This window comes from Mytilus edulis, chromosome 1, assembly GCF_963676685.1.
Source record: "Mytilus edulis chromosome 1, xbMytEdul2.2, whole genome shotgun sequence".
Classification (NCBI taxonomy): domain Eukaryota; kingdom Metazoa; phylum Mollusca; class Bivalvia; order Mytilida; family Mytilidae; genus Mytilus; species Mytilus edulis.
The window spans coordinates 35,517,016-35,541,884 of record NC_092344.1 but is presented as its reverse complement, the minus strand read 5'-3'; the positions used below and the strand labels follow the sequence as shown (position 1 = coordinate 35,541,884).

Sequence of the window (24,869 nt, the reverse complement as noted above, 5' to 3'; positions counted from 1 at the left end):
TTTTAACATTACTTGTATGATTTTATCGAGGTTTTAGCATTACTTGTATGATTTTATCGAGGTTTTAGCATAACTTGTATGATGTTTTATACTATTATCGAGGTTTTAGCATAACTTGTATGATGTTGTATAATCTTATTACCTGTATTTCTGAGGAGTATGTTTCTTCATTATTAAAAGACTTTTTGAAAAATGTTATGTTTTATACTATTATTAACTGTATTTACCTGTACTTACCTGTAATATTGGCGCAAATGAAAGATTTAGTTTTTGGCGCAATTGAAATATGGTTTGTGGCGCAAATGAAAGATTTTTTTGGCGCAAATGAAATGCCAATTGGCGCAAATGAAAAGCACCGGTATGGTTATATGAAATGAAAACATGTGCACTGTAATACTTGATAAACTTTTATTCAAAGAATCATCTTAAAATGTTACTGCCTGATTGTCATTATGATGACCTCTAAAATTCCTTTGGTATAAAAAGGGGTACAGATTTTATTTGTCTAGACAAGTTAGCAATGTTAAATGATTTTTTTTGAGCTATTTACCTTTATCATATGTCACAGGTTGATGAATTTGTAATTAAAAGTTTGGATCTTGGGAAAGTGGAGAAAGTTGTTATTGGTCATAATGAGAAAGGACGAGGAAGGGGATGGTTTTGTGAACGTGTACAAATCAAATCCAAACTTCATCCTGTTATGAAGATATTTCCATGTAACAGGTAATAAATACTCTTATCACAAAATAAGAATGGCCTTGCAAGCTTTTCTGTGTAGTCAGCATATCTTAGTCTGTACAGAGATCTGTATGAATCATCTTGCATTTTGCATTTTTATTCCTAACTTTTTAGAACCATTGACTAACTATAGAAACTAATCAAACTTAATCCCAGTATGAATTTGTTATACATAACCAAGATGTTAATTAATGGGATTTTCCTTAGGCTGTGGTTAGTTTTCAGTTGTTCAAATGGGCATGTTTATCTTTTCTGCATTTCCCCTTTAACAAATAATCTGTTACTGTTACCACTTGCAAAACACTGACTACTGTATGTTATTAAAAAATGAAAAAAATGCAAAACCAAACAAAGAAAAAATATACATGCATACATAAAACAGCACCATTTAATGTTATTGACTGTAAAAATTGTGAAATGACTGCATGATTGTTCTATATTATTTTAGATGGATGGACACAGGTTGTGAAGACAGGAAGTTGATGAGAGAATTGCCATATATTGGGGATATGCCGGTAGTGGCTCCACCTTCAGGGACATCAAGTAAGGCTATGGAATAATAATTACAGTTATGAATATTCTATTGATTGCTTTGATTTAATATAGAAGAATGATTTTATTTTTATTTGCTGGAATTTGTAAAATTACGACTTTGAGATATTTTTGTGACGTAAAATTCCATTATATCTGTCAGCTGATAAATATTATTTTGTAAATGAATTTCATCATAGCTTATAGACTTTTTTTTAGATCTTTCATATTGTTGAATTTTGTCCTTTGGATGAACAATCAAATTTAATTGATTGAATATCGATTAGTTAAAATGTAAATTACATATTAAACTTTTGAAATTATCATTCCTTTAGAGGGTGTCTACACATGTACAGTGACAACTGCTGATAGAGAGAGATTACCTCCAAAAGGTTTAGATAGAAGTGAGAAATCTCGCTTGATATCACTAATGGTTTATGGTAGTCAATCTGTGGTTGGACCAATAGAGCTTGACAAAGCAGGAGCAGATCTATTTTTACCAGGTCATGTTGATGTGTTCAAGGTATTAAGTAATTCACATGTTAAAATTGAGAATTTCAAATGAAACTCAACATTCATAAATATTTTTATGCCCCACCTACGATAGTAGAGGGGCATTATGTTTTCTGGTCTGTACCTCCGTACGCCATCCGTTCGTCCGTCTGTGCGTCCATCCGGTTAAAGTTTTTGGTCGAGGTAGTTTTTGATGAAGCTGAAGTCCAATCAACTTGAAACTTTTAAAAAAATACACATGTTCCCCATGATATGATCTTTCTAATTTTAATGCCAAATTATAGTTTTGACCCCAATTCCATGGTCCACTGAACATAGAAAATGATAGTGCAAAGTTCAGGTTAAAGTTTTTGGTCAAGGTAGTTTTTGATGAAGTTAAAGTTACATCAACTTGAAACTTAGTACACATGTTCCCTATGATATGATCTTTCTAATTTTAATTCCAAATTAAAGTTTTGACCCCAATTTTACGGTCCACTGAACATAGAAAATGATAGTGGAATTGGGGCATCCGTGTACTATGGACACATTCTTGTTAAAGACTAACATCATTATATGAAAGAATAATTTGTTATACAAGGATAAGAAGGATAAAAAAAAAAAAATAACTTTAATCACAATTTTTTTTATTTGACATTTCTTTTTTGAGGAATTCAGGATGAGAACCCTTGAGTGCTATCCCTATCTTTAAATGAAATATAAGTGAAAAAGTTTATATTATGTTTCTAGGGATTATCTATTGATGTTGGTGAAATCAAGAAAATCCGAGTTTGTGCAGGATATGAAGAGGATCCTGAATCTGTTTGGACAACTGAAAAAGTAGGTATAAAATATGTGTCAGGTCATTCATAATTAACAAGTCGTTGTTTTGTATTTATTGAATATACAGTTTTGAATATGTGAAAGAAAGTTGATAGTGGAGAAAATACAGAAATAAAGATATAATACTGTTTTAAAGTCATATGAAACCTCAAATTAAAAAAAAATGATGCATATGTTTTTTATAACTAAATGGATAGTATTCATTATACAACTTATGTACATATACTTTTTCTGAGGAAAATTCTTTAATTTGTCCACATTTAGAGAAGTTTACTTATTTTTAATTGCTTGCTTCCAGGAACTAATTCGCCGAAATATTTTCCGTATGCATAGTGACCTGAGAGTAACCCTCCTCATAAAAATCTGGTGATCGCAGTACGCATGGATCTGTCATTAAAATAAACAATTATCTGATTGTACATGTTAAACACGTGCTCAATACCCATGCTTTTTTGTTATTTGTTTACTATAAGGTGACAATAGGTAAACTTCGGCTTCAAAACACGGCATTCAATGAACAGCCATATTTGTTAATTCACAAAAGACAGAGAGAAAAAAAAATTGACGACTATACCATATATTTGCGTAAAAAATGATAAAATCATGCACAGAGGACTAAGTTGATGATATATACATGCATTGGTTCAAGAATTAGATAAACATTATTTTTCACCACTCACTCGTTTCATATGACTTAAAATTAAAATTGCAATTTCATTCATTTTTGAAAATATTTAAATTGATGTCCATGTTTAATTTCAGATTGAGTTAGAAGATGATGATACTAAAGATATTTTCACCTTTGACTTTTCACATTGGGTTGGAGAGGTCAAAGGTGATTGTAGGAAAGAATTACCAGTTTTAAGATTAGGAAAAGGTCAAAAACAAAGTAAGTTTCATAATTACGTAATTTTCTTTTTACTGCTTTGTAAAGGATGAGTTTTTGATCTTGCACAGTTTAGCTGTCTGTTGGCACTTCCACAGAATTTTCTGAATTTGATAGTTTCAATTATGAACAGTAGTATAGGAGCTAGTCCATTTTCATTATCTGATAACACTAAGCATTATCAGATTTCACAAACTACATAGAAAAACAACTTTGAATATGCTAGTGATAATTTAAATTATGTAATAATACTGGTAGTAAGGAAAATTGGTGTTAAATTTATTATCTTATGAAAGTTTTTGTCCAATAATAAAATTCATGAGTATCAATTTTAGTTAAATTCATTTCCTATTTTTTGCGTTGGGTAGAATGCACATTTCTTCTTCATTCATAACAGCTGGCTAATAAATGTATTGTATAATTTCAGTATATCCTTATCATGTGGAAGTTCACACAAGTGAGGAAGAAATGAATGCAGCCACCAATTCTCAAGTGTTTATAACTTTGTATGGAATGCTGGGAGATTCTGGCAGACGGCTTTTAAGTAAAAGTCGGAACAATAAAACAAAATTCCAAACAGGACAGGTTTGTTATGTTGTAACTCTTAATCTTTTCAAAAAACTTTAAATATGTCTAACCTTCTATTTAATCATCAAAAAATGTTGTAAAAATGTTTGTTACACTACAGTATGTGTAATAGAAGAATTTTACTGGACTTTCTAACCAAAAAAATGGAAAATTATTTTCATAAATGTAATGAATACAAACTTTTATTCTGACATCGGATCACAAAACAGCAGGGATTCCTAGTTCGTATAACGAACTCGTCGTACAGTTTAAAACCCAGATCCCTGAAATTTCACAGAAAGATTGTCACATATGTTGAAGATGTGCACCTGCTATTATTGTTTGTGATAATTTGTTTCCTTTTTCATGCTGGAACTAAAGTAGTCTTTTTCAGCAAACTTTTCAAAACATTGTACCAGTTAAGTATTTTCCACCGATCCTGCAATTTCCAAAACTTCACAGAAAGATTGCACCTACTTTAGGTTTTAGTCTCATTTTTCTCAACTTAATTTAACCATTTTTCTTCACTTAAATTTAAAGTGAAACATAGTATATGTACCAATTTGGTGTAATCAATTTCTACAGATATCTACCCAGATTATCAAATCTTCACAAAATGATTGTGCATATATTGCAGTTGAATACAAAGAACATCTATATCTATTACTATGATTTTATTTCATCTATTCTATCTAAATGTTGTTATCTTTCTGTATACAGATAGATATATTTACTGTGCATGCGGTAGATCTTGGAGAATTAGAGAAAGTAGTAGTGACAAAAGGACCTGGGAATCCTTGGTTGTTAGAAAAAGTTGTTGTTAAAACCTCTGATTTTGCTGCACAAGAGAGTATATTCTCTCATAATGAGTAAGTAAATACGTAAGCTTCATTTAAAAAAAAGATATCCATTTTGAATTTCATGTAGAAATTTTCCTTTCTGCCAAAATAATAATTCTTAATTAATTGATTAATTTTAATGTACTTTATTATTATTTTGATATAAATTTGTCATGGAATTTGTGTGTAAAGATTAATCTCAAATTTAAATGGTTGACAAATAACACATTTTATATGCTTGTTTATAGACTGACAAAACCAAAAATAAAAAAATCATTGAATTTTTTTTTTTTTCCAATCCATGAAATTTGTGTCAAGGATAATAAATGAACTTACAGTAAAAATGTTTAATTAATTTTATTGGTGATGATCTTTAATGATAGATATTTATAGTTATGAGTTTAAATGATCTGTAATTATCCTTACAGATGGATAGGGAAGAAATCTGATGCACCAGCAGAAATAGAGGAGACTATAAGATTAACAGCTGTACAGAACAGTCATGTTGTTATACCAGCCTTGGGATCAGACAACTTACCTATATCTAGTAAGAACTAATTGTCACATATTTCATGTAAACAGTTTATGCTTTGCAGAATATTTTCATATTTCATGTTAACAGTTTAACACTTTTAGTTAACGTTTATATATACTCTTTACGAATAGAAAAGCACAAAACTATTTCTGTTATGTTTACTTTTATGGCTTTTATTATGTTCATAACCTTCCAAGTTAAAATGATATGAAGGTCAGAATATGTTTCTTCTTACTCCTGAGGACAAAAATATCATCTCATTTGAATATAGTTTCTCTGTGTTAATATAAAATAATTTCTATTTGATTTGCATATTAACAACAACTTAAATGTGATTGGTTAGTTGCAACTTTTCCCCTTGGTTAATACTATTAATCCATTTTGCCAAAAGTTTGAAACCTATGTAAATGTTCCAGACCGTATGCGTATTTGGACCGTACGCGTACGGTCTGGACCATATGCGTACTTTTTCAAAATACTCATACGGTCGGACCGTACGCGTACGGTCTGACCAATATTAAGAAGTTGGCAAAGTTAATAAGATGCATATAACAGATCAATATAACTTAATTCTCAAATTGATATAAAACAGTTTAATTGTAATTGAAAAACTAACACTTTCATTGATTTAAAAAATTCACGCTAATTGAATCTGTCAATCTCTTGTATTTAGCATGTCGATCACTCAGTAAAATAATTGAATTATGAACACTAAAATTGAAAATGTTGGAAGTAAATATAATGTGGGAGGACAATTGTTTTAGAATATTTAGCAACTTTACGAAAAATGCAAATGCTAAGGAACATACACGAACTGCAAAAATGTAAATGTAAAAAATATTAGTACGTTACTTGTGGTAGCAAGTGTAACATTGGTTGAGAGTACCAAAATAAGGATCAAGATATATACAATTAAACAAATATTTAATTTCAATTGTTCATTTGTTCATTTTATCCGTGTAATTGTAATAATATTAATTAGTAAACCTAAAAATAAAGATTGTGATTAATGTTAATTTGTTTAAATTTAACCCATATGATCTAATAACATATATAGTTAGCTGGTTAGCTCGTACTGGACCATACGCGTATACTCATACGGTCCAAATACTCATATGGTCTGGAACATAAACACTATGTCAATGTCAACGTAATATACATCTGTGCAATACACATGTTCTGATTTATTTGGTGCCAGGAAAGTTCAATTTAAAAGAAAAAATAACACATATTTGAGTTGAGTAGTTTTATTAAATTAGTGAGTCAATCAACCACTTTACAGATCAATAACCTCTTCTAAAAATGTGTTTAATTCTATAATGTCAACTTTTATCCTTAAAGAAGGAAGATGGAAGCTGACTGCAGAGACTGGTGGTAATAAAGGAGAAGAAAACTTTGGAGATATTGTCATGATACTATGTGGAGAAGATGAAGAAACACAACCTGTCAAAATAGTCACAACAAAGGAGAAGCCATTCCAGATTGGTCAGACAGATGTATTTGATGTAAGGACTATTAAGAAATGCCATAGAACAAATGCATTTCAGGGGCGGATCCAGCCATTTTAAAAAGGGGGGGGGTTCCTAACCCAGGACAAAGGTAGGGTTCCAATTACATGTCCCCATTCAAATGCATTGATCCTCCAAAAAATGGGGGGGTTCCAACCCCCGGAACACCCCCCCCCCCCCCCCCCCCCCTGGATCCTCGCCTGCATTTTTTTATTTGCATTTTTTATTTTTTTTTCAAGGTTAGTAATGGGTCTTGCAAGTAAGATTTGATATTTGTGTTATGCTGAATTTTCTGTGTTGTATAGACATTAACTGTAAATGGTTTCTTGGTTAGATAAAATAATATACATTGACGCCATTGGTTTAGGAAATCACTGTGAGAAAGAAATTAAGAATATCATTTTTATACTCTTTTTCAGGCAAAGTTTTCTGAAGTTATAGAAGAGTTATATAAGATCCGACTTGGATTCAAAGATAATACAAGCAATAAAGGATGGCTCATCAAAAAGGTAATGTATTAGAGTCAATGAATCCCTGATTATGCTATTGGCTGTGCAATGATTCTAGTCTGTGTACGAAAAACTAAACCTTTTATGAGAGACATTTTTATTGTGAAAAAAATATGCGGACTTAGGTTATCTGAGGTTACCATGTTTAATGGTCTACGCAATGTTTTCAATTAAATGTGACCTTGACAGATCAATAAAAAAGCTGGTAAGTTTTACTTTCATAAATCATGCCTGGAAAAGTAAAATAAACATATTCCATGTATTCCAATGGTGAGGTGATAGATGTAACTGAAAAATTTCAAGAATACTGTAAAACAAACATTGGTGTTAGTGAGAACCATTTTATAGAGTTTGAAATAAAAAATTGTTTAAATCTTGAGAAACTGTGTGTTTTTTTTTATGGAGGTACACAAATCAGGAAAAGATTTAAGTATAGACAACTTCAATACTTCATGTGTCTTTCTCTATAAAATTTACATAAGATTGTCTGTTTCTTGTTAAAGAGACTTGGTTATCTTGTTTAAATGATACTAATTTCTTAACATATTGTAAATAAAGTGTGAAGATGAATCTCATTTCTTAACATATTGTAGATCAAGTGTGAAGATGATACTCATTTCTTAATGTATTGTAGATAAAGTGTGAAGATTTAGATACGGGTGATAAGTTTAGTTATGAAGTAAAAGATTGGATGGTTGTTGATGAATATAGTGATGGATGGAAGGAAGTGCCTGCAGCATGGCCAGCCATCAATATACCTAAAGGTAACTTTAACTTATAGGAATCTCAACAGGATTATAAAATTCTGACAATAGCCATAGTTATTTTGGTCTCTTGTGGACAGTTGTCTCATTGGCAATCATACCACATCTTCTTTTTTATAATAACCCTAAATTTACCATATTATAGTTATAAACAAACTTAAACAATAGAAGGTGATATAGAATAAACTTTTAAAGAGAATCAAGATTGTATTTTGTAATACCTGCAGTGTTGCTTGACAGAATATCAGGTTTGATCTAACTTGATAAATATAATGAGTATAATCACAAATACATGTTTATAGGAAATGTTATTCAATGAGTAGACTAAAATTTAGTGGAAAATTTAAAGATGCTGATTATTATTATGTGAAAGAAATACATTCTTCTTTACAATTCTGAAGGTTATTCGTTACTTTTTAAAATAATTTTAATGAGTATAATATTAAGGAAGTTCGCTTCTCAGTTTTTAAGTAATTAACTTTTCAAAACACTAGTTTATATAAATAGGGGATTAATAAAGGAATCCAAAGAGTAATAAAAATATATAGGTCACCGTACTTGTTTTCGAGATAAAAGCCATTGAAATTTTGGCTGGAAAATATTCTCTCTTGACTTTTCATAGCTTTTTCATTGACAAGTTGAAGTTTTCAAAAACTGTTAAAAAATATTTAAAATTTTGTAAGACTTTTACAGATGGTTTATCATTATACATGTAAAAGATTTACAAAAAGAAAAATGGGGGTCACCGGCCAAATTTTTTTAATGCATTCAAATGGATAAAACCAGAGGATTCCGAAAATTTGACAAAACATCTAAAACATGACAAGCCAGCTTCCTTAATATACACTATCAAATTTTATTTTTATTCTTAGTGCAACAATACCAAATAAAGACGTATACAGGAGATGTTCGGAGTGCTGGTACAGATTCTGATGTATATATCTACATACATGGGGAACTAGGTACTACTGGTCGTAGATTACTGAAAAAGTCTAAAACACATGATGATAAGTTTGAGAGGAATCAAGTAAGTTACAGGAATGTTCTTAAATTTATTTATTCTGTTACAAGCTGTTAAACGCACATTATGAATATGAAGATTTGTTCAATTTCACATGGGATTGTCTAGAGCAACCAAATGCTTATTTCGCTATCAATATTTACATACAATGGAATAATATATTTTGCTTTCAGTTTTCTGAATTTGTTTAAAAAGTACAACAAATTGAAAAAAATATACTTGTATTCAGAGGTGTTGGAAAAGGACAGGGGACTGTAAATTATAAATTCAAAATATATGTAAAATATGATTGTACATGCAGTATCACTTTGCATATGGATCTTGTATCTTTGAAACATTATCACATTGTGTAATTGCAGGAAGATTTATTTGTTGTTGAGGCTGTATCCTTAGGGAAGTTAAAGAAAGTTGTTATTGGTCACAATGACGAAGGTTTAGGTAAATGTTTATAAATATAAGTTTTCTTTGTATGTTGTATTATGTTTTTGAATGGATATTGATCCTAGATAACCTGGATAATAATCCTTTAATTCATTATATGCTGACATTATATTACCGGTACTGCTTCTGATGTTAATTCTAACTTGCAATTATCATACGTTAAGTAGAAAATATTTATGAACAGATGTGTCATTGTGAACAATTTTTTACAATACATCTTGTTCACCAGAAATTTATTACTGAAAATGTAAAAAAAAAAAATTAGCTCTCAAAATTTCTCTCAATAACTTTAATTTTAGGAAACTCAGAATTAATAAATTATTTAACCTAATAAAAAATTAAGTATGAGAAAAAATTTCTTGACTTTTTCTATAATCCTGATTTGTTTGTTAGGATCTGGTTGGTTCCTCCAGATGGTTGTGATTACTGAATCAGAGACGGCCACAGAAGAAATTATATTCCCATGTGATCAGTAAGTTGATGACTTAAATTAACAAAAAATTAAAGGAATGGATTTTTTTTTATTTTATGAAAGTTTAAGAAGATTGTTTGCTAGGGCATCTAAATGGATATTTAGTATCAACTGTGTTCAAAGTTAAAAAGAATTCATAAAATTATTGTGCTGTACATTTGTATAAAATATAATAGCTATGACACATTTAAATGATTTGTTTAAAACCTATCCAATTATTTCTGAAAGGGTTGTTGTAATAGGTTTTGATCCTTTTCAATTGCTTCAGCATTATGCCTTTTTAAAATCTGATGGGGAAAATCAGTCAACTTTATATTTAACTAGATAATCTGGAGATATTCAAATTTTCTTTAGCCTTTATGTATCAGTATTGCAACAAATAGATTAATCAATTAATTTGATATGTAAAAATTATCAAATTCAATTTACCGGTATGTGTCTTTCAGTGAAATAGTAAAACAACTTGTAATGTTATTTATAGGTGGTTGTCTAAAGAAGAAGGAGATGGTAAAATAGAAAGAACTTTGATTGCTAAGAGACCTGGAAGTGAAACATATAGATTAAGGGACAGAACTCCTTCATCAAAAGTCAGACCTAAAATTCCTACTCCAGGTAAAATCTATTCACTAACATATTTTCTTTTAATCACATTTGATAAGTTATCATGTGTGTTAAGACGTTTGTGTTTGTTTTTCATAGTATGATCTATATCCTTTTGAATTATCTTGACATACATTTTACTCATAAATGACTGATAAAGTTTCCTTTTATTACAGTAACAGTTCGACCTGACTTAATAAATAGTAATAACATCTGTCACCAGAAAAAATTGAGAAGGGATCATCAGATTCTTGTAACTGCTCTATTATACTATTGAATTATGATTGGGGGTATGCATAGCTAGACAACACCTGCATTCTTTTTTGGTGTCCTGTCATTTTCGTATGGTCCTGACCTCATTTTCATGGATCTGTGATCAAAGTGAAGTTTTTTATGCCCCATTTACTATGCCTTATTTATGGGCATTATGTTTTCTGGTCTGCGCATCCATTCTTTTGTTTGTCCATGCTTTTGTTTGTTCATCTGTTTGTTCATTTGTTCGTCCATCTGTCCTGCTTCAGGTTAATGTTTTTGGTCAAGGTAGTTTTTGATGATGTTGAAGTTCAATCAACTTGAAACTTAGTACCCATGTTAATGATATAATATGATCTTTCTAATTTTAATGCCAAATTAGAGTGTTGACCCCTATTTCATGGTCCACTGGACATAGAAAATGATAGTACGATTGGGGCATCCGTGTACTATGGACACACTCTTGTTTTAAGGTCAGTTTTCCATATACTATAGGTTAAACGTCAACTACATTTAGTGTATATGTAATGATTTTATAGTGTACCTGACTGGCTGGCAGCATTAAACTGACCTTTACCTAATTTACATCATTGATAATTTGAAGTTTGTGTGATTATTGTAGTAAAACTTTTACTGTAAAGACTTTCAACATAAATTTAATATGATCCGTAAAGCAAGCAGGGAAGAAATTTCAGTGTGTCCACTCTTATTTTAAAATTCGCACTTTTGCTTTGCAAGCACTAAATTCCATGTTATTTTTCAGTGGTTGAAGAGAAACTTGAATCAGAACGAAAATCAAAATCCCCCGAGCCAGAATCAAAACCAAAGACACCAACCCCACTACCTCAAACAAAATCCCCCACTCCTGAAACTCAGATAAAGTCACCTTTACCAAACCCACTAGTCAACACTTTACCAGAACAAGAGGCAAAGACAGAAAGTAACACAAAAACACCAACACCTGAACCAAAGGACAAATCACCATCTCCAGAACCAAAAGCTAAGTCACCATCTCCAGAACCAAAAGGCAAGTCACCGTCGCCTGAACCAAAACTGAAGTCACCATCTCCTGAACCAAAAGGAAAGTCACCATCTCCTGAACCAAAAGGCAAGTCACCATCGCCTGAACCAAAAGGCAAGTCTTCATCACCTGAACCAGGAGAGGTAGAAGTCAAAACAGAAGATGATGCAGTAAAAATAGAATCACCTAGGTATGAAGAACAACAGCCTGATGAACCTGTGAGAAGTCCATCTCCAGAGACAACTGAGCCTTTGGTATCTCCCAAACCAGAGACACCTAAAAAGGATCCTGTTGGTAAGCTTCAGTACTTGGATATTTGGATGTTTAAGAAATACACAGAATAAGAATTGCTAGCTTTTTTAAATTAACGTTGTAGTCAAGAAAATTTGGTAGTTGTTTAAATAGTGTAATACATGTTTGTTCTGTATAACATTGAATTTTGACATACTGTGGATTCATGTGGGTACCAATTTTTGTGGATTAATGAACAATTAAATGGATATTCAATTTAATGGTTTTACTGAAGTCTGCTTACAAGCCTATAGAAATTTTGTCGTTTGATGAACATTTAATTTCATGGTTCACCTATACCCAGGAAATCCACGAAAATTGGTATCCAACGAAAATAATAATGAATCCACAGTACTGTAAACAAACAAATTTTTGCAAGCTGTTTATTTGTGACTTTGGCAAGTAGAAAAATAATTTAAATATAATGTTCACAAACATGTAAAACTTAAGGCTTTCCCTTTTCAGCTACAAGTGAATTTGAAAATTGTGCAATAATATCCCGGCCTGTAAAGTGAACTAGAAAGGGCTAAACCTGAAATCAACTGTCTGCCAAAAGAAGTTTGTTTAGTACAAATAAAAGATATAAGAAAGATGTGATATGATTGCCAACAATACAACTCCCACAAGAGACACAGAAATTAACAACTATAGGTCTCTGTATGGCCTTCAACAATGAGCAAAGTCAGTATTGGTGTTACTGATTAACCTGCATATCTTTTTAAAGGTTATAATGATATAAAGCCTCCTCAGATTTTTATATACTAATCTGATAAGTAACCAATTCAGTAAAATACTTGCACACTGGAAAAATATTTTGTAGATGGAGACTTCAAAGTTACAGTGGTCACTAGTGGTCAGTCTAAAGGGTTTGATGATCAAGTCTACCTGACAGTGTTTGGTGATGCTGGTAACTCAGGACAGCTACCATTAGGAGAACCTGGCACAGGACTGTTCCAGGCAGGAACAACAGATATATTTCCGGTATTTTTTTTTTTTACTTTTCTTACCTATAACAAGAGTTTTACAAGATGGAATTTTTTACTTTTTTGTTAATGGTGATAATAGATGTGCAAAATCTTCTATAATTTATACAAATTGCAATCCAGTACATCTAAATTTGTATTGGAGTAATTTATAAAAAGTTTGTGAACCAGTCAGCATTACCTGACATGACCTCATTTTCACCTTTCAACAATCAGATTAGATATTTTTTTAGAATAAGGTTGTTCATCAGTAACCTCACATGACAGGCCATTCATGCTAAGTATGTGGACTTTTTGTAAAGAGTAAATGCCCATCTAAAATTACATAAACCTTGACTGCATTTCAACACTCCTTTTATAAATATTGAGTTTTCAGGATTGTGTGGTGAGAACAGCTTGAAATCCTTTCAGAAAATTTTCCTTGATACAAAGAATCACTCTGAACATATGTCAATCTGTCTGTATCTGCTATTTGCATTTGGTTCATTACATTTGAAGCCTAAAAGAATATTAATGAAACCTGGAATTATTGTTGCCCATTGTTAATTGTTCACTGCCACATGGTTTGTTGAGAATAAGAATACAATGTCTGCCTGTATGGTTATATGCAATTCTTGTATATTAAGATAAATACAAGAGTAAGTTTATTTTCATGAGCTTTGCTCGTTACTTAGTATCTCTCAAGTTCTAGCTGTGTCCTATCCCAATGACAAATGTATTTGAGACTTAGTAAAAACATTGTTTATTTACAGATTAAACTGGAACTGGAAGAACTTGGAGAAACACGTAAAATAAGACTGGAACACAGTGATGTAAAACCTGGAGCTGGCTGGGCTGTTGACAAGGTATGTGTGGTCAAATGTATAGGCTTTCAAATTTTCAATGATTTAAGTCAAACAGTTGTCTTGTCTGTGATCAAAGTTTAATAAACTCAAATTGATTTTTAATGGCATTAATTTTTTTTCTTGGATCATTCTGGAAGACTTCTTTAGAAGTGATTCAATGGAGTTTGTCCGCGATAAGAGATAAGAGTTTAAGCAACTCAATTGATTTTTAATGGCATTATTTTTCTATTAGATCATTCTGGAAGACTTATTTAGAGGTGATTCAATGGAGTTCCCAGTGAACAAGAATTTGACCTTAGCTGACCCAGGAAGTGATATATCTGTAGAAATACCAGCACATCATAAGAACCATGTTTGGCCAGGTATGTTTATGCTGCACAGTATTAAAATCATAAAATTTACATCACATGCATCAGTATTACAATGAAATGACATTGTTTTGAAAAATGGTTACACAATGGATTGCATCTGCTTATATGGACTTATGTAAACTGATTACAGATCACAGCATTTATGAGCCATGTAGATCATGTTTGACTCACACTTTTAAAGGAAACTTCAGTAACTTACAGCAAAATTACAAATACACATTGGTGGACAGCAAATCAATTTTAAAATTTTCATTGTATGCTTAAGATTTTAATGGTCTTAACTTTAAGTTTTTCCTGTCATTGTATGCTTCAGTTTTTTTGGGTTGGTTTTTTTTTGCTACTTCATTTCAGTACAATTAGTTAAGGCATATTATTTGTTTTTTTTTTTAGTTTAAACAATATTTTATTTTTCAAAAGCCTGCAAATTACAAATATACAACAGAAATACACGAATTCAGAAACAAGAAGAACTTAACCAATCCGTCTCACTTTGGGATGTTTTAGTATATACCATTATATAATGTAAGGAAATAAGTAAATTCTAATTTTTCTTGAAGAGAGTTCAGGAGTTGATGGTAAGAGTTGTTAGTGTCAGATTTTTTATGGCAATATTCACCTTAGCTTTTGAATGCTCTTAATATATACAAATAACTTCCATATTTATATCACATATATACAAAGTTAGTTGTTATCACATGTTTGAAGTTAGCAATGTTATTGTTATTTACATCACATATACAAAATTAGCTGTGTTTAATAGTGCCATTTATATCACATATACAAAATTAGCTCTGTTAGTGATTTTTTTTACATTACAAATTATTATGTATCCAAATCAGCTGTGTTAATGCCATTTATACTATTTATATAAAGTTTTATTTGTATCACAAATACAAAGTTATCTGTGTTGGTGTTTATTTAAAAAGTAATTTGCATTTTAACTAGTTCAGCTATTACTGTACCTTAAAGAACCCTTTCAACAACTCCTAAATGATCTATAAGTCTGTTGCCTGGTTGAAGAGTGTCACATTCCAATATATCTTAATTTTTTTTATATAATGGTGGTTTTAAATTTCCTGCCCTTCCTCCTTGTCTAAAAATTTGCAAAAATTACTCAATTGGTATTTGTCGTGAATATGTATGAATAATTGGCCACTGAACAGCAAACAAAAAAGTATAATGGTTATCAATCAAATTGGTCATAACGATCTTTTATACAGTACCAAGCTATTCAGTAAAATTATTGACATTATGGCATTCAATTGAGTTATAGTTGATTGATTGATGTTTAAAGCCACTTTTACAGCTTATGTCGTGATATTTTGTGGCGGTCAGTTTTTGTTGGTGGAAGAAGCAACAGTGCCCAGAGAGAACCTTCCTCAGGAAAACTTAACAATCCTTGTCAAAAAAGTTTTGAGTCGAGCGCACCTGCTACTGCTATTGCATGATTCAAACAGACAAACTTAGTGTTAATTGAGTTTTGTGTTTAGTTCATAACATAATATATTGTGGGAATTCTAGTCTATAAATATAACATACTGTTGACCAACCTTTTTGTTGCCAATTTTTTTCTTCAAATTTATTAAACTGGACATAAGTGTTTACCAGACACATTATTTCTTCGTTTGCAGTAATATCACATTTCACTTATTAATAACGATTATAATTTGTGGTGTTGGATGTCGATATGTTCTTAGAATTAAAGCAGGGATGTATTATATCAACTATGTAACTAAACATGTCTTCTCATCTGTGTTGAAAGTGTATTAAAAAGGTTTATATAACAATTTTGATAATTATACTGCTGCAAAAAAAGTCCAAACACTTACACTAGCCAGTCAACACTGAGGTTGTGAGTTCGAACCCTGCTCGTGCGGGTGCACTCGACTCCAATCTTAATTGACTTGAATTGTCAGTTTTCCTATCGAAGGTCATGGTTTTCTCCGGGCACTCCGGTTTCCTCCACCAATAAAAACTGGCCGCCGACGAAATAGCCCAAAAGTGGTGCTTAAAAGTGGCGTTAAAACACATAAAATCAATCAACTTACACCAGTATAGATTTCTCTATTAAACATAATTCATCATCATTAAACTTTTGAAAGTTATTAGAGGGAAAGTTCTTATCCTGGATTCCACTTATTGTTTTGTCTGATTCCTGTATCCCGCTTATCATTTTATTGAAAACACTTGTAATTTTAAGTGTCCCGCCTGACTTTGTTTCCTACTTACACCCTTACAAAAAGTTCACCAATCACAAACATGCTTGCACCCAAATGAAACCCACTGATTACACTCCATGCTAGAAATTAGAAGGGAGTATTTGTTTTTGTTCCCCTCTATATTGGGAATGTGGTATGTAAGCTTTTTTATTTGAGTTTTTTTTACATGATCTCAGTGTTTTATTATTTCATAAATATAATTTTATGCATGCAAAGTTTTAATTAGTTCTTGAGCATGTGCTAGATAATATATATGTGTTGAATTACAAGTATAGTTGACATTTCTGCTTCTTGTTTGCATGTTTTGTTATAATGCTGTGTTACTTTAGATGATATCCTATTTCTATGTCCAATATTGATATGTAATGCTTGCCTGAAGCAGCTTATTCGAAGGTCTAACCCACAAATGTATCTGTAATGTTGGGAGACATGTTGTCCCGTCTTTGTCTGTCTGTCAGTCACACACTATGTCTGTGCAAATTCTCTTACATTGGAATGCTGGGAATTAATTATTTTCCATTAGATACCAACTTTCCTGTGATTCTTTTGTAGAAGTGAACCACAAATTTAAATGTTCCATAAATACATATATATTTTTGTAAAGGCTTGCATACAGACATTGGCAAATCATGAATACCAAGCATGTTTATTCCTCAATCCGTGAAAATTGTTATCCACGAAAATAAATGAACTCACAGAAGTATGAAACTTGAGAGTACATATTGCTTCATGCTTCATATGGAAAATTACATTGAAATGATCCAAACCATGACGGTACATGTTAAAGTGATTATACTGTAAATTCAGAAATTATTGCGTGCATTTATTATTGCGATTTTTATGAAAACTTCTGATTAATTCATACAAAATATTTCAAAATGCAAGTTTAAATTATTGCGTTTGTAACTCTGTCACATTTATTGCAATAATAAAAACCTCGCATTAATTTTTGAATTTACAGCTAGTATACACAGATCAGTGATACACATTTATTTCATAATTAAGGCGTGTTTCAAATTTGTCCGGAGGAAACAGAGGAGGTATAAGCTTTTGTAAAAAAAGAAAGAAAAAAAAAACACAAACTTATTTTATATATAAAAATAGGTGTGTTATGATTGCTAATGAGCCAACTATATTCACCAGATTTCATGGCATGGATATAAGCCATAACAAGTCACCTTACCACCACCATAAGCTAACTTTCTTGACTCATAGTGACACATATTCACATTATAGATTTTTTTTTTAATAATTGCTATAAAAGCACACTTTTTATATAGACAGGTAACAAAAAAGTGCTGCCGTCTGATTTTTACATAATTCAGCAAGAATATAAGAAGATAGATTTGTTATGGTTTATTATTAGTTTGACCTTTTGGTGTATTGTAGTAAACCAGTATGTGATAGAAGTAGAGACAGGTGATGAAGAAGGAGCAGAAACCAGTGAAGTTATACATGTTAACCTGTTTGGTACACTAGGAGATAGTGGTAAACGATATCTCATTCATAATAAGGAGAAAAGATCCAAATTCCAGAGAGGTCAGGTAAGGACTGTTCAATATTATAATATGATTGATCTGTCGTTATTAAATGGCCAGCAGCACTTATAATATGCATAAGTGAGTGATAACATTTTAGTGATATAAAATTTGAAATAAACAGGCCTATCCAAATTTTTAATGCATTAAGCCTACACAGTACCATACTTGGAATTATTATGATCATAGGAAGATTCAGGGGGTGGCCCTTGGGCCTCCCCCCCCCTCTTTTGTGGGAAAAATGGTTGAATATATAGGGAATCACTGAAGCATGACTGGAGCCCCCCCCCCCCCCCCCTATGAAAAGTTCTGGATCTGCCACTGATGATGACTCTTAGGTAGCCAATCCATATTGGCATATATACTTATAGGGAAAAACCATTTAAAATCTCTGATCTATTATTGAATTGATTTTTAATTTATTGAGTATTATAATTTTTTATCTTAAAAAAAAGCTAAAAATATAAACAACTACATTCAAACAACAAAAGAATTAACTGTATTCTAATTCCAAATTGATTTCTGTTTGTTTAAATTTTAGACTGACACCTTCATCATTGAAGCTGTAGACTTGGGTAGATTGGAAGCCTTAATTGTTGGACACCATGGACATAGCCCAAGTTCAGCATGGTTCCTAGAGAAGGTTTCTGTGAAAGAATCAGTTACAGATACAACTAAATACATATTTCCTTGTGGAAGGTTGGTTTTAATTGTTATGTTTACCTATTCTTACAATATATACTAGTCAACAAAAGAAACGATACACGACTTTGAAAAAGCATTTATCAAAAAGTATTTCATATAAAACAAAATGAGATATACTATTTTAAAAAGCTTTCATTTGCAATGTATGCACATGTAATAATGAAAATCAAAACTTGTCGGAAAGTATCTAAATTCTGTGTAAATGATCAAAGGGTGCAAATTAGTTTTGCGGAAAGTTGAACAAAAATCGACACATAATTTTCTAAGCACTAAATTAAATTTCAAATTTGTTTGAAAATATTCAATATGCTAATCAAGTTATGTTCATGATGTAACTAATGTGTTGAAATATTGATTTTTCAAAGTTTTGGTAAAAAAAGTGTTTTTTTAAATCTCAAAAAGTGCAAAAAAATATTTTTTTATTTTCGTCTCAAATCAATGCTTTAGATATGAAAACAACACACAGTAAATTTGGAACCTTTCGGATTAGTTTTAAGATTGCTACCGCTTTTTGAATATCCCTTTACACATACTATGGTAAATCAGTTGATATTGTATACATTTTAACGATTTCTCGTGGGACCGAACTTTGCTTAACAAATAAACGAAGAAACTGTATGATTTTTAAAAACAAATTGATGGCAAACACTTTCTTTACCTGTAAATGAGAGGTTGGCATCATTAGTTGGAACTTCTGTTTTTAAAATTGTCGTTTTATGTAAATTTTGTAAAAAAAAAAAAAATCGAGAAAAAACTTCACAAAAGCAACAAAAAAATTTTTTTTAACGGATTTATATTTCCATAATGATTAAGTATTACTACCTTCAATATTGGTCCAATGAACGGAAAACTTTACCTTTAATTTGAAAAAAAAGTCTTGTATCGTTTCTTTTGTTGGCTAGTATATCACCATAATATATTTGTGGTTGTATAAGAAAAACACTCATCAAATTTTTTTTTAAAAGGCTTCAACTTTTGAACGCCAGACATACATTTTAGTCTCTATGACTTTAAATCAGAAAGACCAAAATGATTGTTCTAAGCAGTCATGTTTAAAAAAAAAAAAAAGGCAGAATCTGCTAAGATCATTTGTATAGTGGAGCTGGCAATCCTGGTATTAAATTGCTACATTTTCGTGCTTATAACTAACAAAGTGTATTATATAAACATATTTTTTAGTCTCTTTTGATGTCTCATTTGTTTGTCAAATCATGAGCTTTGCGGAGCAACCAGTAGGTCTGCTAGCTTTTCATAGATCATTCAATTATTTGAATATTTGTAAAAACCATATACTTTGTACTTACAGCTGGCTAAGAGATGATAATGATCTTGGTGTAGCAGAGCTTGAGTTATATATGGATCGTGTAGAGAAAGAAGATCAAAATAATAATGCTGATGAAACTGATGGTGCTAACACTGAACAACTCAATACTCAAAATGATCAATCAAATAAACACACTGAAGATAATGATGATAACAAGTCACCTGACAATACTGAAGACAAAAACAGTGATGAAAAAGATGAAGTAGAAACTTGAAATACTTTAGACTAAATCATTCAAATGTTTGCAAAATTACAAATATTTGCTGAAACGTTATGTGCAGGACCAAATATGTCATAAGTAGGTATAGTTTTTGTTGAGCCTGCAACTTTTGTTGCAGAAAGCTCGACATAGGGATAGTGATCCGGTGGCGGCGGCGTTAGCTAACTTCTTAAAAGCTTTATATTTTAGAAGGTGGAAGACCTGGATGCTTCATACTTTGTATATAGATGCCTCATGTTACGAAGTTTCCGTCAGTCACATGTCCAATGTCCTTGACCTCATTTTCATGGTTCAGTGACTACTTGAAAAAAAGTTAAGATTTTTTGTAATGTTAAATTCTCTCTTATAAGTAATAGGATAACTATATGCAATAGGTCTACTAAAATTGGTGTATAGAATGATTGTAAGGTGTACATGTCTAGCTGACAGGTGTCATCTAACCTTGACCTCATTTTCATGGTTCAGTGGTCAAAATTAAGTTTTTGAGTTTTGGTCTATTTTTTAATACTATATGCAATAGGTCAACTATATTTGGTGTTTGGAAATATTTTATGATCTATATGTCAGTCACACAGGTTTTATTTGACCTTGACCTCATTTTCACGGTTCATTGGTAAGTGTTAAGGTTTTGTGTTTTGGTCTATTTTTCTTAATTTATAAGCAATAGGTCAAATATATTTGTTGTATGGAAGAATTGTTAGCTGTTCAGGTCTGCCTGGCATGGTTCATCTGACCTTGACCTCATTTTCATGGTTCATTGGTCTTTGTTTAGCTATCTTGTTTAATGTTGAGTTTATGTTACAGTTGTAATAAAGCTTTATATTTAGGACTATCAACATAATATCATTGATTAGTAAAGAAGGCCAGACATTTCAGTGTGTGCACTCTTGTTGAAATATAAGATGTCAACCTGTTGTTACAAGTCAGAACGAAAGAAGGTGTTTAGTAACTTATTTATGTATCTACAGCAAATGTATTGTCCTTGCCAATAGTCTTAGAATAGCACAGTAATGTCAAAACAGTATATTGTTATTTTGAAAGGTGAATTGAAACTGTAGTGCTTTTGTAATATGGTATTTATTATATGAAAACAACCTCAAAATATTGCTTGTTTACAACATTTTCTTATACTTGTTAGATGTATAAAAAGGTAAATGAGGTTTTTTTTTGTAAGTTTATATGTTCTTTAAGTTAGATACACATGATACTTTTTTAAAAATAGTAATACAATGCATTTTATCATAGAATTCTATGTATTATTACAACAAAATGTATCATAAAAAGTTGTCCCTGTTTGATAATCTCCTAGCATTATATTTGGTAAAGTGCTTTAATTCATATGCAAGATCTGGAGACATGAATTCAATTCATTGTTTCTGCATGGCAAGGTGAGAAAATTTTGTGACAATAATAATTTTACAGGTGCCGATTTACACATTGTACATTTTTTATCCAATTTGTTTTCAACCAGCATGAGATAGATAAATTTAAAAGCTTTATAAGACACAATCCCTAAAGTTAGAAATGCAGTTAACTTATAAGATAAATGTTTATACTATTTACATTTATGTGATTATTGTAGATAATTTTATACACGTATATGTTTTATTCATGTCAGGCTGTGATATTGATCGTCTGTGATAATAAATTATTTTTGTCTCATTTACTATTTATGTACTTAAACATTATTTATACATTCCATGATTTTCATAGTTATTTATTCATGTGTATATCTGCTCATCTGAAATACAATTTAAATTTTTTTTTCAGATTATGCAAATAATCAAACATTTCAGTGCCATTTTCCATTCTACTCTTCATGTTTAAAAATAAATAAAAACCAAATAAGCCCCTTAGTGTGCCTTACCCTTTTTATACAAAACAATCACAAATACAAGGTGGTGTATTTCAAATATGTATGTCTCTAAAGCCAGGACAATAGTTATGGTGACTTGAATAACACCGATATCACTCAGATTACAATTCTACCTTGACAGGTAAGTTTGTATTTAGCCTATAAAATACTTATTTAGCCTTGAGAATTGAAAGGTCAGTTTATCCCATTCATACAATAGAAGTTTACCTATGAGGGTCTGAATGGGGTTTACAGAATAGAGAATAAATGTAATAGCAACAAAAAATAGAGAAAAGAGAAAATGAACAACAAAATAAAGAATAGAAAATAATGTGGTGCAAAAGTATAAAGAATAAATGTGCAAAATAAAAAGGAAACTTAGGTAACTGTAATGCAATACCGATAATATAATGATCAATGTGCATAATTGATAAATAATCTTGTAACAGAAAGACTATATAGTAAAATCATTTTCATGAGATTTTGCTTTACAGAATGAGAGTTATTTTTAAGGCTATTAAAAGAAAAATGCCCTAAAAATTTAAAGAATACAGATATTAAAAAACCCATGCAGGTCCTCATGTCATTTACATTGTCAAAATATAGGACACATCTAGTCAAACTGGTTTTAAACTAGACATCTTGTCAAACTGGTTTTGTATAACTGACTGTTTCTTGCCCTAGATGTCTATTTCACAGTGACCTTATGTGTTTGTGCTAAGAGTACATTGTACTGTCAAATTCATTGATTTTCTGTTGGGACATGACCTACATTGTAAACATGCAAAATAGTGGCTTGAGATTTCAACTAATATTAGTATAATAAATTAAAATTTGGAATATTATATCTTGGTTGATGATGGTTTTTTTTGGGACCAAGATGTTTTCTTCATTCTTGTTCACATTATGATTATTTTAACCTTCAACATTGTTCAATGCACATTTAAAGATAGAAAAAATTTCAGCTCTCATTTAAAATATTTTGCAACTTAATAATAATCTGTCAGATTTGGTGTAAACAAAAAACAAAACCCTGCAAGCATAGTCTATTTCTATAACAGTCAAGCAGATAGTTTTTTTTATATCTGAAAAAAAAAACTACTATGTAAAGAAATATGCAATTAAAAGGTCTAAAATAACCCCTAAAATTCAACATTAACAGATTTTTAACAATTAAATCAAGATGCACAAAGTTTTAAGTATTGGTCAGAATATAGGGTTCTTCTGTACTTTAACACTATCACAATAACAATAAAGTGACCTTAATTTTGGACAAGGTAAATGGCATGAAGCCAAATTTATCCACCTCTATTGTATGAATGGGAAACTGACCTTTCAATTCTCAAGGCTAAATAAGTATTTTATAGGCTAAATACAAACTTACCTGTCAAGGTAGAATTGTAATCTGAGTGATACCGGCATTATTCAAGTCACCATAAGTGATAATCATTGTCTTCATATTTGTTTTTTCCTTAAGCTAATAAATAAATAAACCTGTGTGTTGCCCCTTTATTTTTTCTGAATTGTTTTAACTGTTAGACAAATCCTTTAATGTCTTTTACTGTTGCTCCATATCTCATTACTTTCACATTTTCCATTAAGTTTGTAAGATGTTGGTTATTTCTTTTACATAGCCATATCTGCTTTTAGTTCAAAAGTGTATGGAGTTGAATATTTTAATATTGAGTCAATTAAAAGATGTGGAATCATTATTCATGTATTTTAAAACTCATCCAAGAAAGATACCATTATTCCTTATTGATTGCAATGGTAAAATCTGTGTCTTTAGTGTGTCTATAGATGGAAGTTTTAAACAACATTGACCGTCTGCAAGAGCCCTCGCACACAAATGACAACACTTACAGTGTGCCTCTTTTGAAATTGATTCATACTTTGATATTAATCCATTATTACTTTATTTCTTCAAGATTTTGTAGAAAACATGAAATTGTAAGTTTTTTTGGTTTTTGGTGTTTTGAATCTTTGTTATTTACTACTATCTTGTTGTAATATGAATTTAAAAAATGCACTTTAGATTTTGATCACTTTTTTCATGCATCATTCCAGTTTGCTTGTTTTCTAGAATAGTAGTAGAGTTTTACATTTGTAAGTTTCATCTATTCACTTGTTAAAATATAAATATTTCACCAAGCCATTGGAGTGTTAGTTTGTTAGAAAGAAACAAGCATAATACAACACAAATTGTACAGTGAATTTATAATTGGGTAATAAAGATAGAAAATTATCACTTTGTTTTATTATATTCCGTTCAGTAAAATACTTTTATGTGACAAACTTAAACCTGAGACTATCTTAATGCGAACTACAAAAAAAATAATTAATGTTAACTGCAAAACAAAAAGGAGTGCACTCGCTGAAATGTCTTGCCTTTTTAACTAACCATTGATATTATGTTGTTAGTCCTAAATAGAAAGCTTTACTACAACTATTACATAAACTTAACATGATCCAAGAAAATTAGGTCAAGGTCATATAAAC

General features: G+C 30.8%; 1 protein-coding gene across 6 annotated transcripts in view; it reads left to right on the top strand.

The window, feature by feature from the left end:
- The window catches only part of LOC139511794 (lipoxygenase homology domain-containing protein 1-like), a 74,016-nt gene extending 49,401 nt beyond the window's left edge, over nt 1–24,615 (top strand). For 5 of the 6 annotated variants that reach the window (XM_071298922.1, XM_071298914.1, XM_071298905.1 and 2 more), the window contains 24 exons: nt 569–723; nt 1,187–1,281; nt 1,605–1,792; nt 2,512–2,601; nt 3,367–3,493; nt 3,918–4,075; nt 4,778–4,926; nt 5,325–5,443; nt 6,773–6,936; nt 7,359–7,448; nt 8,083–8,212; nt 9,085–9,239; nt 9,593–9,671; nt 10,068–10,146; nt 10,628–10,758; nt 11,762–12,313; nt 13,131–13,291; nt 14,046–14,138; nt 14,371–14,500; nt 15,067–15,084; nt 18,118–18,272; nt 18,808–18,965; nt 20,278–22,462; nt 23,811–24,615. In XM_071298922.1, the coding sequence (XP_071155023.1) occupies nt 569–723; nt 1,187–1,281; nt 1,605–1,792; nt 2,512–2,601; nt 3,367–3,493; nt 3,918–4,075; nt 4,778–4,926; nt 5,325–5,443; nt 6,773–6,936; nt 7,359–7,448; nt 8,083–8,212; nt 9,085–9,239; nt 9,593–9,671; nt 10,068–10,146; nt 10,628–10,758; nt 11,762–12,313; nt 13,131–13,291; nt 14,046–14,138; nt 14,371–14,500; nt 15,067–15,084; nt 18,118–18,272; nt 18,808–18,965; nt 20,278–20,509 (3,408 nt within the window). In that variant the 3' untranslated portion in view covers nt 20,510–22,462; nt 23,811–24,615. The remainder of the gene's footprint in view (nt 1–568; nt 724–1,186; nt 1,282–1,604; nt 1,793–2,511; nt 2,602–3,366; nt 3,494–3,917; nt 4,076–4,777; nt 4,927–5,324; nt 5,444–6,772; nt 6,937–7,358; nt 7,449–8,082; nt 8,213–9,084; nt 9,240–9,592; nt 9,672–10,067; nt 10,147–10,627; nt 10,759–11,761; nt 12,314–13,130; nt 13,292–14,045; nt 14,139–14,370; nt 14,501–15,066; nt 15,085–18,117; nt 18,273–18,807; nt 18,966–20,277; nt 22,463–23,810) is intronic. The other variant, XM_071298894.1, reaches the window with a different exon arrangement.
- The last annotated feature ends 254 nt before the right edge of the window (nt 24,616–24,869 follow it).